The sequence below is a fragment of the Mus pahari genome, chromosome 23 (assembly GCF_900095145.1).
Source record: "Mus pahari chromosome 23, PAHARI_EIJ_v1.1, whole genome shotgun sequence".
NCBI classification, from domain to species: Eukaryota; Metazoa; Chordata; class Mammalia; order Rodentia; family Muridae; genus Mus; species Mus pahari.
Window position 1 is genome coordinate 1,087,966 of NC_034612.1, and position 11,818 is coordinate 1,099,783.

The window sequence follows — 11,818 nt, forward strand, 5'->3', positions numbered from 1 at the left end:
CCAACCCCACACCAGAGAGCAGACGCAGTGCCATGTCCCCCCAACCCCACACCAGAGAGCAGACACAGTGCCATGTCCCCTCCAACCCCACACCAGAGAGCAGATGCAGTGCCATGTCCCCTCCAACCCCACACAAGGCTGTAAGGCTTAAAGGTCACGGCCGTGAGCTAACGTAGGACACAGTACTATTTATCCCGTGCGTAATATGCATGCGGTGTCCTCGGGTAGGCATGAGACCTGGTAACTGGAGAGTCTAGTGACCAAATGGAGGCCACACAGTGCCAACTTGCCTGCCTAGCTTTATTATTTAACTGTTAGTAGCATAGTGTAACGACTCTGCATGCCCGTGCTGATGGCCTGGTTTTCCTCATCTTGTTTCCTCCATTTGCCCAAACACCCCCAAGTACCCCCCACACCTAGGATTTGTCAAACAGCGGGGACACTGAAGTGTTCCACATGTGAACAGTCCCACAGAGGAGAGCCTTACTCAGCCTGGCTGCTGTGCCAGGTCACACTCTGTCTGGAGGCGGGTGGACTAGTACAGCCAAGGGGACAGGGGTCCATCCATGAATTCTGCTGGCCGCTCCCCCCTCCTCCCTGAGACTCACAACCTTCACAGGGTGAGCCTGGGGTGGCGAACGTGTCTTTCCTGTTCCCCAGACTGAGAGTTTCCCACAAGGACCGCCGAACTCTTGTTGGCTTGAAGGCAGAGGAAAGAGCAGATCGGCTCTAAAATCCCAGCTGGGCTCTGATAGCAATCAATAGGAAGTACGATTGGTCACTGTGCTGTGTGCGTAGGAACTGAGGCCATGGTCCCAGCAAGCTCAAATGAGAAGCCACCAGTGTCCCCTGCTCAACTGGCATGGGTGCCATCTTAGTGGAAATATTCTCTGTCTGGTCTGTCTCAGTTCCACCGAGTGTGCTGGGCATGCCCTTGTAACCCTTGCCACAGCCTTTGAAGTGGACCTTAGTGTCCCCACACAGAAAGCCCACGGCGAAGACCCAGGGTGACCATGTATACATCCTAACCACGTGTCCTCTCCCAGGGTCCTGGTGAGGGCCCAGCTTTGTGAGGCATGTCTGCCCCACTAATCTTCATTTAATTCCCTCCCCGCTGCCTATTGTCACAGGAGGGCACCCCTGCTGACAGCCCCTCTGTACCGCCTCATCTGAGTGGCATCTGAGTGGCATCCAAGAAAGGGCAGGAGGAACCACACATTAGCCCCTCAGTGTGAGCACAGCCAGTCTGTGCTGCTCTCCGGATGGTCTCATGTGGCTTCAACAAAGAGAACAGCTGCAAAGAGACCACACTGTCCCCACAGAATGAAAGTCCAAGGCTGGCGGCAGCCTGAACCCGCCAAGGGAGACACCAGCCAGCAGAGAGAGAGGGCAGCTCAGCCGGGCCAGCCTCCCTCCGGGCCCTTGTGTGTGTGTGTGTGTGTGTGTGTGTGTGTGTGTGTGTGTGTGTTTGTGGAAGCTGTAATTTTGAGAGCCCTCCTCTGGTTCTCTGTGGGCCAGTGGAAGATAAGGAAGCAGCAGCAGCTGTCTAGAGGTGAGATCGGTTTGCTATAACCAGCAGGCAGCTTCCCTCACAAATCATTGCAACCCTTGACAGCCATTTCTGTCATTTCTGTCATTTCTGACTGCTCGTTGCTCCCGGCCGAGACTCTTAGGCCAGAGTAAAAGAAAGCGACTCTCCTGCTGCCGCCTTGTGCATGAGCCACACCGTCTTGGGTGTTATTCACAAAGCAAGAGACACAGTTTGCTTCTTGCTTTTCTTCCTTTCTTTCTTTGTATGTTTCTGAGATAGTCTCATGTTGCCCAGGCTGGCCTCGAACTCACAACCCTCCTGCCTACATCTCTTGGATGCTGGGATTACAGGCATGTCCCACCATGGCCAGCACTCCATGTCTCTGGGATGATTATAATCTGACCTTATTGTTTTTAAAGGGGGAGGGTTGGCAAAGACTTTTGATTTTAAAACAAAAACAGGAAAGTAAGACCTCACACTCATTATAGGTCTGTCTGTCTGTCTGTCTCCAGGACACTCAATTGAGTAGGGTGGAGGTGTGCCTGTAAAACAGGACTCTTGACTTTGTCTAAAGTCAGATGTTTTCCTGAGGCTGGGGTTCTAGGAAAATGGGGTTCAGCTGTACCCATGGGAGGGCAGAAGTAGCAAGGCCTCGTGTTGGCAGATAGGGAGTATAAGATTCATTTTGTACAAGGATGGTTGAAACCATGACACCTGAAGGCAGTTTAGGAGGACTGGCTTGTCTTAATTAGGGTTTTACTGCTGTGAACAGACACCATGACCAAGGCAAGTCTTACAGAAACAACATTTAATTGGGGCTGGCTTACAGGTTCAGAGGTTCAGTCCATTATCATCAAGGTGGGAGCATGGTAGTATCCAGGCAGGCATGGCACAAGCAGAGCTGAGAGTTCTACATCTTCATCCAAAGGCTGCTAGTGGAAGACTGACTTCCAGGCACCTAGGGTGAGAGTATTAAGCCCACACCCACAGTGACACACCTACTCCAACCAGGTCACACCTATTCCAACAAGACCACACCTCCAGATGGTGCCACTCCCTGGTGCAAGAACATACGAACCATCACATGGCTTAAGGCAGGTCTTTAACTGCAGTGTCTCCATGTTCCCACCAATAAAGGGCCCACCACATTGAAGGGGCATTTCTTCCTAGGAAGTCAGTTCTCCAACCCTGCCAGGCTCTGGAAACCTTGCCCCCTTGGAGAGAAAGCTGGAGACATTCCCAACTCCATGACTGGACACAACCCCAGGAATGTCACTTGTCCTGTGGGGTCAGAGCTCTGACCCCTCGCATGCACACCTGGCTGCTTTGTCTGTCCAGTTCAGGACTGCGGGTCAGAGCAGAGCCCACCCGACTGCATGCCACGGATGCTTCTACGGTCCTTGCTTTCATGTACACGCAACAGCTGGCGTGTCCACCAGTTTTGGGGCATCATCAGTACAGGGGGCGCTCCAAGTTTTTATTTGCTAATTTAGTGTGGGTAAAATGTTTCTTCAGGGTTGGTTTATTTTGCATTTCGTTGATTATTAAAGGAAATTAATGTCCCCCATTCCTCTCTTGTGTCTCTTCAGCTGAGTTGTCTGCTGAATTTATTATTCTTTGCCTATTTGAGTACATTGGGATCTTGATTTTTTTTTCCTTTTTAAGCCAACAGTGAGTTTTTACAACAAATTTTCACAGCAGCTGCTACAATTTTTCGTATGTTTTCACATATTTTCTAGTGTGTTGTGTTTGCCCTTTAATTTTGTGTGCTTATTTGTAAAACATTCTCATTTTTTGTCATCAAATCTGTTGGGTTTCCCTGGCGGTTTGAAATGTGGAAAGCCATCCTCCCTCGCAGCACCAACAGTGCTCGACCCCGCCCACCTTCAGACCCTCCCTCGCAGATGACAATGCTCGGCCCCGCCCACCTTCAGACCCTCCCTCTGAAGCCCCCCACCAGTGTTTGGCCCCGCCCACCTTTAGCGAGTCTAAAGCCTTTGACTCAGGACTAAACTCCCCACTTTCTCTAACCTTGTGTTCCCTTCCCGTTGTTCCAGGGATAATCCACCAGATGAAAGGAGATTACGACACAGCCCTGAAGCTCCACAAGACCCACCTGTGCATCGCCCAAGAGCTGAGCGACTACGCGGCCCAAGGCCGTGCCTACGGAAACATGGGCAACGCCTACAACGCCCTGGGCATGTACGACCAAGCTGTCAAGTACCATCGTCAAGAGCTGCAGATCTCCATGGAAGTGAACGACCGCGCCTCTCAGGCTTCGACTCACGGGAACCTGGCCGTCGCCTACCAGGCCCTGGGGGCCCATGACCGAGCGCTGCAGCACTACCAGAACCACCTGAACATCGCCCGGGAGCTGAGAGACATCCAGAGCGAGGCCCGGGCTCTCAGCAACCTCGGGAACTTCCACTGCTCCCGCGGAGAGTACGTCCAGGCTGCGCCCTACTACGAGCAGTACCTCCGCCTCGCTCCCGACCTCCAGGACATGGAGGGGGAAGGGAAGGTCTGCCACAACCTCGGCTATGCCCACTACTGCCTCGGAAACTACCAGGAGGCAGTGAAGTACTATGAGCAGGATCTGGCTCTGGCCAAAGACCTCCACGACAAACTGAGCCAGGCGAAGGCCTACTGCAACTTGGGCCTGGCGTTCAAGGCGCTGCTGAACTTTGCTAAGGCCGAGGAGTGCCAGAAGTACCTCCTGTCCCTAGCCCAGTCCCTGGATAATTCCCAGGCAAAGTTTCGAGCCCTAGGGAACCTGGGCGACATATTCATCTGCAAAAAGGACGTAAACGGTGCGATAAAGTTCTACGAGCAACAGCTGGGCCTATCTCACCACGTGAAAGACAGACGGCTGGAGGCCAGTGCCTATGCGGCCCTGGGTACCGCCTACCGAATGGTCCAGAAGTACGACAAGGCCTTGGGTTATCACACACAGGAGCTGGAGGTCTACCAGGAACTGAGTGACCTGCCAGGGGAGTGCCGGGCCCACGGGCACCTGGCGGCCGTCTACATGGCCCTCGGCAAATACACAATGGCGTTCAAGTGTTACCAGGAGCAGCTGGAGCTGGGGCGGAAGCTGAAGGAGCCGAGCCTGGAAGCCCAGGTGTACGGCAACATGGGCATCACCAAGATGAACATGAACGTGATGGAGGACGCCATCGGCTACTTCGAGCAGCAGTTGGCCATGCTGCAGCAGCTCAGCGGGAACGAGTCTGTGCTGGACAGGGGCCGGGCCTACGGCAACCTGGGGGATTGCTACGAGGCCCTGGGGGACTACGAGGAGGCCATCAAGTACTACGAGCAGTACCTGTCTGTAGCCCAAAGCCTGAACCGCATGCAAGACCAAGCCAAGGCCTACCGGGGTCTAGGAAACGGGCACAGGTAACGTGGACCGGGAATAGGGCTAGACAGGCTTGCAAGGTGGGGCCATGGCAGGAAGAGCATCTGTGAGCTACAGAGCAGACTGCCCCTATGCCTCTCATTCAGCTTTTCAACAGTTCATCAACTGAAGTGGGTGATAGTGTTGCTGTCGTGTATAAAGGACACACCACAGCCCAGAGAGGGCAGGTTCGCGCCTGAGGTACACCCAGGAGTCATTCCAGGGCTCAGACCTCACGTGTAGTAAACGGTGACCAAGATGATGACTTCACAGGGACAGAAAGCTGGGTGGAGTGCCTCCATGTCTTCACATTTTATGAATGTGTTTATTAGCAGAGCGTTCGGTAGCCACCGGTTACTCGGCCCTATCTGGTAACAATAAGGGACAGGTCCTGTGCAACAGTCAGCACCCACGCTGGGTACCTGCATAGCCGTCCAAACAGTACTCAACACATGTCCGTCTGCCATGGGCAGGGGAAACCAAGGCTCAGGCGATGAGATCCACACGCACAGACACCTGGCTCCATCTGCCACCAAAAGCCATGCTCCCTCTGCTCTGTCTCCGAGCAGCACACACAAAGGCTGCGGTTGTGCAGGTCGAGGGATGCTCCCCCTTGAGGGGGAGACTCCAGACAGGGCCTCCCTCGGGGGCAGGGGAGCAGGGCTCCTGGAGGGGAGGAAGAGGTCAGACTAATCGTCACCCACCGACTGCTCCAAGAAACTCAGGGTGAGCGATTTATAGCTCCTGTAAAGTGATTTCAAAAGCACCGTCTAAGCAGTCGTGGAGGCTGGGAGGCCCGAGTCCCAGACCCCGCTATCATCGTGTCTATTAATATATTTTATGTTTCCTCGGGGTGCGCGTCCCACTGAATTGCAAGCTCCTGGGAAGGTCACTAAGGGATGACTTTTGAATTGCTTTCCAGATTATGAAATTCCTCTGCACCTCACTCTCAGGGCGCGTGATAGATTTTTAGCTAGAGAAGGAGTTAAGAGCCCCTATAGTAAGTGACAGTGACGAATGCTTTTCATTTTCTCAGGGGCTTTAGCATGTCTGCACCTGCACGGAGTGATCTCATTGCTTCTCTGTCTGCATCCCTGCAGGGCGACGGGAAGCCTGCAGCAGGCCCTCGTGTGCTTCGAGAAGAGGCTGGTGGTGGCCCATGAGCTCGGGGAGGCCTCCAATAAAGCTCAGGCCTACGGAGAGCTGGGGAGCCTCCACAGCCAGTTAGGGAACTACGAGCAAGCCATCTCCTGCCTTGAACGCCAGCTGAACATCGCCAGGGACATGAAGGACCGAGCCCTGGAAAGCGACGCAGCCTGCGGCCTGGGGGGTGTCTACCAGCAGATGGGAGAGTACGACACAGCCCTGCAGTACCACCAGCTCGACCTGCAGATTGCCGAGGAGACAGACAACCCCACGTGCCAGGGCCGGGCCTACGGGAACCTGGGTCTCACCTATGAGTCCCTGGGCACCTTTGAGAGGGCTGTGGTCTATCAGGAGCAGCACCTGAGCATCGCGGCGCAGATGAACGACTTGGTGGCCAAGACTGTGTCCTACAGCAGCCTGGGAAGGACTCACCATGCCCTGCAGAACTATTCGCAGGCCGTCATGTACTTACAGGAAGGTAGGCAAAGGGCTCCACCTGGGGAGACACAGCCAGCGCTGTAGAGGGAGGGTCACACAGGCCCTGTCATCCCCACCAGGTTTCCCTCCAGAGTTCTAAGGCGTTTCCCTTTCTGCCCCAGCTCTCTGGCCCCTAATGCCTACCCTCCCTCTCTCGGTTTTGGTACCTGCCCCTGGCCTGCTGCCCAAATAGCCGATACCCCTGTGGTTGTCAGAGCAGCGACTGGACATGGGACACATCCTCACCAGTTGGATCATAAGACACGAGGGCATAGAATCAGGAGGGTCCATCACGGCAACAACCCCAACTGCCCCAGGCCGTGGCGACCTTCCAGAGGATACCTAAGCCTATGGTTCTCGGCTCGGGCACAGCAGCTGCTAGCCCAGTGTCTCGACCTGGGCCCGGCCAGACTTCTGGCGTTTGTTCTGAGAGTGCACAAGCTGATGTTAAGGAGTCGGCCTGGAAACTGGCCCCTCCCTCCGCTGCTAGAGTCTGCCAATTACCTGAGGCCAGTGGGGCCTTCCTACGTGAGCTAGAATCTCACAGCAAAGGGGTTGCCTTTCTCCTCTATACTGGGCTGTCCCTGCTCTGGAAGCCCTCAGAGGTGCACAGGGCCATTGAGTGTAGGAGAGGGAGAGAGGGGTGTCCTTGATGGTGACGGACTGGGCTCCGAGCTTGCAAGGGCTTCCACCTGCAGCCCCTTAGGCCGCATTTTACTTCTCACAGCAAAACTAAGACATGCCCTTTTTGCTACCTTCTGCTTTTTGTTTTTATCTCTCTTTGACAGTCGGCACATGTCAGCTCATTTCACATGCTAGGCAGATTGTCTACACTGAGCTGCACCCCCAGCCCAAGAACTATTCCATGTCTCCCTGTCTTTGTAGCTATGTCACCGAGGCTTGGAGAAGCACTGTGGTTTGACCCTGACCCTTAAGATAGTTCATTGCAGACCGGGCTCAGCCCTGTCTGGAGTTGTTTCTAACCTCACAGGAACTGCAGGGTTGGGGCTGCTGTACCCTCCGGTTCTCTAGCCCCAGGGGACGTCCCCAGGATGGGAAGCAGGAGGCTGAGTGGACAATACCTCCAGGCTGGCAGTGGCTCAGCACAGGCCTGCAGTGGGGAAGTTCTGAAGCTGGAGCCACTGTCCCACCTCTGTGGCTTCCATGAGCCCCTAGCTTTGCTGACATTCTAGTATTTTAACAGCCCCAGCTCCTAGCAGTGGCTTTCAGCTGAATGTATGAGACCCAGAATGCAGGATTTGCAACGGGACCTTACTGTTAATTCCCTTCTGAAATACCATTTCCCGGCAGCAGCTGGCTATGTTGGGACCCTGTCACAGAAGTCTATATTTATGGAAAACTCTGCACTTTGTTTTTAATTGTCTCTTGTGACAAGTCTCATAGAACGATAAAAACTTGTATTTGAAAACTCCTCATAGGGGCAGAGAGGGTTTGTGAGCCTAACTGGGTGTCTCTAGTGCACTTGAGCAGGCTCGGGACACCGTAAGGCACCGGATGACATTCTCCACAAGCTGGGCAGGAGGTCCTGCAGACCTGCAGCAGAGGGCCAGTTCACCTGGGAGTCACCTCAGTTTTCCCCTGCCTGCCCTGTGCAATGGAATGCTGTGTGGGTCTGAGTCTAAACAACTCCCAGATGGTGTGGCTTGACACGGGTTAACTCCAGGGCTTTTCACCCAGCCCTTCTCACTCTGGAAACCCGTGGAGGAAGTAGGCTCCATCCATCCGGCGACTCCCCCGGGCTTTACTGCAGTGCAGGAGAGTCGACCATGCAGAGTGGAAGGTGCAGGCTCCCCGAAGGCAGTTCGAGTGAACCTCCCCGGTGGCCTGTGGACACCCTTCTTGCTGGGGACACACTTGGAACCAAGCAAGGTCCCCCTCTGAATTTGTCTCCCAAGGGGTTTGCCCAAAGAACCAGACTTCTGACTCAGACCAAGGACTTGCCAGACATCTGCACTGAGGGTGAGGGTGGTGGGCTCTTTGAAAGTTGTCACACCCAGAGCCATCCTGGTTCTCCCAAGAACCCTTGTCTCTCATGTGAATTATTTACAAATTCTTCCGTTGCCCACTGGCATGATTTAGACTCAGAATGCTATTTCTGAGCTCTTTGAGCCGCATGTTTTGAAATGCATCATAAATTAGGAGGCAGACCCCCAAGCGGCTACTACAGCCGCTGTTCAGCTGACTCAGGGTCTTTAAAAACCAGGAATCACACCCGCCCAGAGGGCTTGGCGCTGGCTTCCTGCCCTGACTTAGATGAGAGAGGAACCCTGGCTTGTGTATACAGTGGAGCTGTGGGAGCTGTGTGGTGGCTCGTGTGCAGAGAACCCTGGAATGCAGGCAGAGTGTCGGAGACCAGCGTAGTGACCGATATGATGAACTGTGGCTGTCAGACTCAGCCGCACAAAGCCCTAGAGGTGGCTGGTGTCCTGAAAACCCAAAGCTTGCTGTGAGTGAGTGACCCACCGCAGGTGCCTATGTGGAGACCATGGAAATGAGGGCAGCCTCTCAGCCTTCCAGCTCACAGTAGCACTTGCTTTGCAACCCCGCTGAGGCACATCACAGATGGGACCCAGAGCGTGTCGGCAGCTTCAGTCACAGGAGCAGGGTCCAGCTGCGCACCGTTCTGCTTTCAAGAGACACGAGTCTCTCGTCAGCGCTGCCTGGATGGTGTGGGGGGAGACAGAAAGGCATGTGGTCTGAGCCTCTGTACCTGGCTTTCAGGAAAAGCTTTTCCCAGGCAGAGAATCTGGGGATATGAGTGTATCGGCCAGGACGTTTCATTTGCAGAGCCAAGCGTTTTGCATCTGCGAGGGCAGCTGGGCTAAGGAACACTGGTTTCCCTGTTCTGCCTGCCCTACCAACCTACCCACTGCCAACAGCCATGACCTGGCTCCTGCTGTGGCGCCTCCTTACCTCCTATAATCATCCTCTCCCTGGGGCTGATCTGGCATCTCCTACAGCCTGCCTTACATGCATCAGAAGCAAAATCGCCAGTGGGTCCCTGTCACCTCGCCTTACGGTTCTCTGTCTACTTTCAGGTTTAAGGTTAGCTGAGCAACTGGGTCGAAGAGAAGATGAAGCAAAAATTCGCCATGGTCTTGGTCTCTCCCTTTGGGCAAGCGGAAACCTGGAGGAGGCTCAGCACCAGGTACGCAGAGCTCTGTTCCAGGAGCTAAAGCACCCTCCACGGCTGTCTCAGCAGCTGTGGAGTTCTCAGGGGTGCTGGCCTGTCTACTAGGCTAAGGCACCCAGAGTCCCAGCCTGTGTAGCCTGAGAGCTGCCAAGACTCCCGCTCACCTGCGGGGCAGATGGCTTGATTTCTCAGATTCTCATGTTGTGCACTGTTGCCATGGTTGATATAAAACCATGTTCCTTCTTCAGTGGATAGGTAAGATCAGGATGTGTGGCCATTGGGCTCACTGTCCTTGGAGGTCTCTAGTTAGGGCAGAGGGTACAACCTCTCCCCTTCTCGTAGGGAGTCCCTGTTGCTGAAGAGGAGTGTGTCGACACGCTGGCTGTGGGTGGACATCTGTCTGCTTCAAACGCAGCCCGTGGATGTTTGAGTGATTGCTGAGAACAGTGTGCCAGGAAACGGGGATTCCTCCATGAGCCCAGTGAGGCCTGTCTCCAGAGGAGCAGCCTGGGCACAGGCTGGGACTGGGTCTGTGCTGCAGCATGCTGGGCTGAGAGGGTGCTGAGCCGTGAGCTTAGAAGTGTTAAAGATTGGGGCTGAATGCGGCTCAGCAGGGAAAAGCAGAGGGATCTGAGTTCAGTTCCCAGCACCCACACCGGGCAGCTCACAACCACCTCTAACCCCCCCTGGAGGGTGCCCAACAGCCTCTTCTGGCCTCCACAGTCCCCTGCAGACATGTGAGCAAGTGCACGCCCAGCCCACGCACACCAATAAAAATTTAAACTCCTCTTCTAAAAAGTATTAAAGGCAATGAAAAGGATTAATGCTGTCACTTCCTGTGTCTAAGAATCAAAGTTTATATCAGTGCAGCAGCTTACAGTTTTCAAAGTGCTTCTGCTCCCTGAGCTCGGGAAGACAGAGGACAGCTTTTCAGAGGAAACTGAGGCCCTGTGTCCTGGCCAGAGTCTGACAGCGCAGAGTGGCAGAGTCGGGAGCGTCTCCACCTGCTCTTCTGCTCCAGGGTCCTGGTTCCGTGCTTCCAGCCTGTGTAAATATGGAGCTTCGGGGACAGGGTCTCCCAGGGAAATGTCAGCTGTCTGGTCCTCAGGGCGTCCGTTGCACGGACACCAGCCCCATGGAGATAAGCGAAGCCTGGTCTTGAGGACTGTGACTGGGGTCTGCGACACTGCGTCACTTACAATCTCACTGCCCAGCCTGGTCATCTCCGGTGTGCCCTAGGCCAGGGGAGGGGCAGTTACTCTTGTCTGGTGACAGAAATAGAGGATTTTCATTGCTTTAATCAAATCAGCTCCTGTTTGTGTTGATAATTGGTTTTAACATCTCCTTCAGACCACAAGTTGTAATCTTCCATATTCCCTCATCTGTTTAAGATTGGCCAGGTAAACTCTAGTTAACTGGGGCTGAGTTAACTGATTTCTTCGGATCCACAAGGACCTGCCTGGCAGTCGTCCTTTTGACTCCTTTAAAAGGTGCTTTCAGGTTGTGTGCCCGGGTATGAGCAAGAGCTGCCTTGCATCTCTAAACTGCTGGGCGTTGGTTGTGGACGGTGAGTGTCAGTCTCTGTCCCTTGCAGCTTTACAGGGCGTCGGCCTTGTTTGAAACGATCCGGCACGAGGCACAGCTGAGCACAGACTACAAGCTCTCTCTGTTCGACCTGCAGACATCATCCTACCAGGCCTTGCAGCGGGTGCTCGTCAGCCTAGGTGAGAGCAGCTGGCGTCCTCGTGCGTGCCTGCGCACACAAATCCCGGGGTTCGGTAATCAGTGCAGACCATAAGGCCACAGCCTGCTATTAAACGGTCACTTGTTCATTCAGCAAAGATCGGCAGAGGGGCAAATGCTAGTCCCCATGAGCTCAGTGAGCATGCTCTCAGCTGGTCTCCACCAGAATGTCACACACATAGGTTGATGAATCCAGTGTGACTCGATTGGTTTTAACCACAGGAGAACAATTCCAATGCTGAGAGAAAAGAGCAGGTGTCCCTCCACCACAGACCCCTGTACCAGGTGTGTCTCCACCACAGACCCCTGCACCAGGTGTGCCTCCACCACAGACCCCTGCACCAGGTGACCCTCCACCACAGACCCCTGC

The 11,818-nt window shown here is 54.4% G+C and overlaps 1 protein-coding gene across 3 annotated transcripts in view; it reads left to right on the forward strand.

The window, feature by feature from the left end:
• The window catches only part of Ttc28 (tetratricopeptide repeat domain 28), a 422,057-nt gene that overhangs the window by 356,036 nt on the left and 54,203 nt on the right, over positions 1-11,818 (forward strand). For all 3 annotated transcript variants that reach the window (XM_029533518.1, XM_029533517.1, XM_029533519.1), the window contains 4 exons: positions 3,589-4,930; positions 6,029-6,552; positions 9,611-9,720; positions 11,300-11,429. In XM_029533518.1, the coding sequence (XP_029389378.1) occupies positions 3,589-4,930; positions 6,029-6,552; positions 9,611-9,720; positions 11,300-11,429 (2,106 nt within the window). The remainder of the gene's footprint in view (positions 1-3,588; positions 4,931-6,028; positions 6,553-9,610; positions 9,721-11,299; positions 11,430-11,818) is intronic.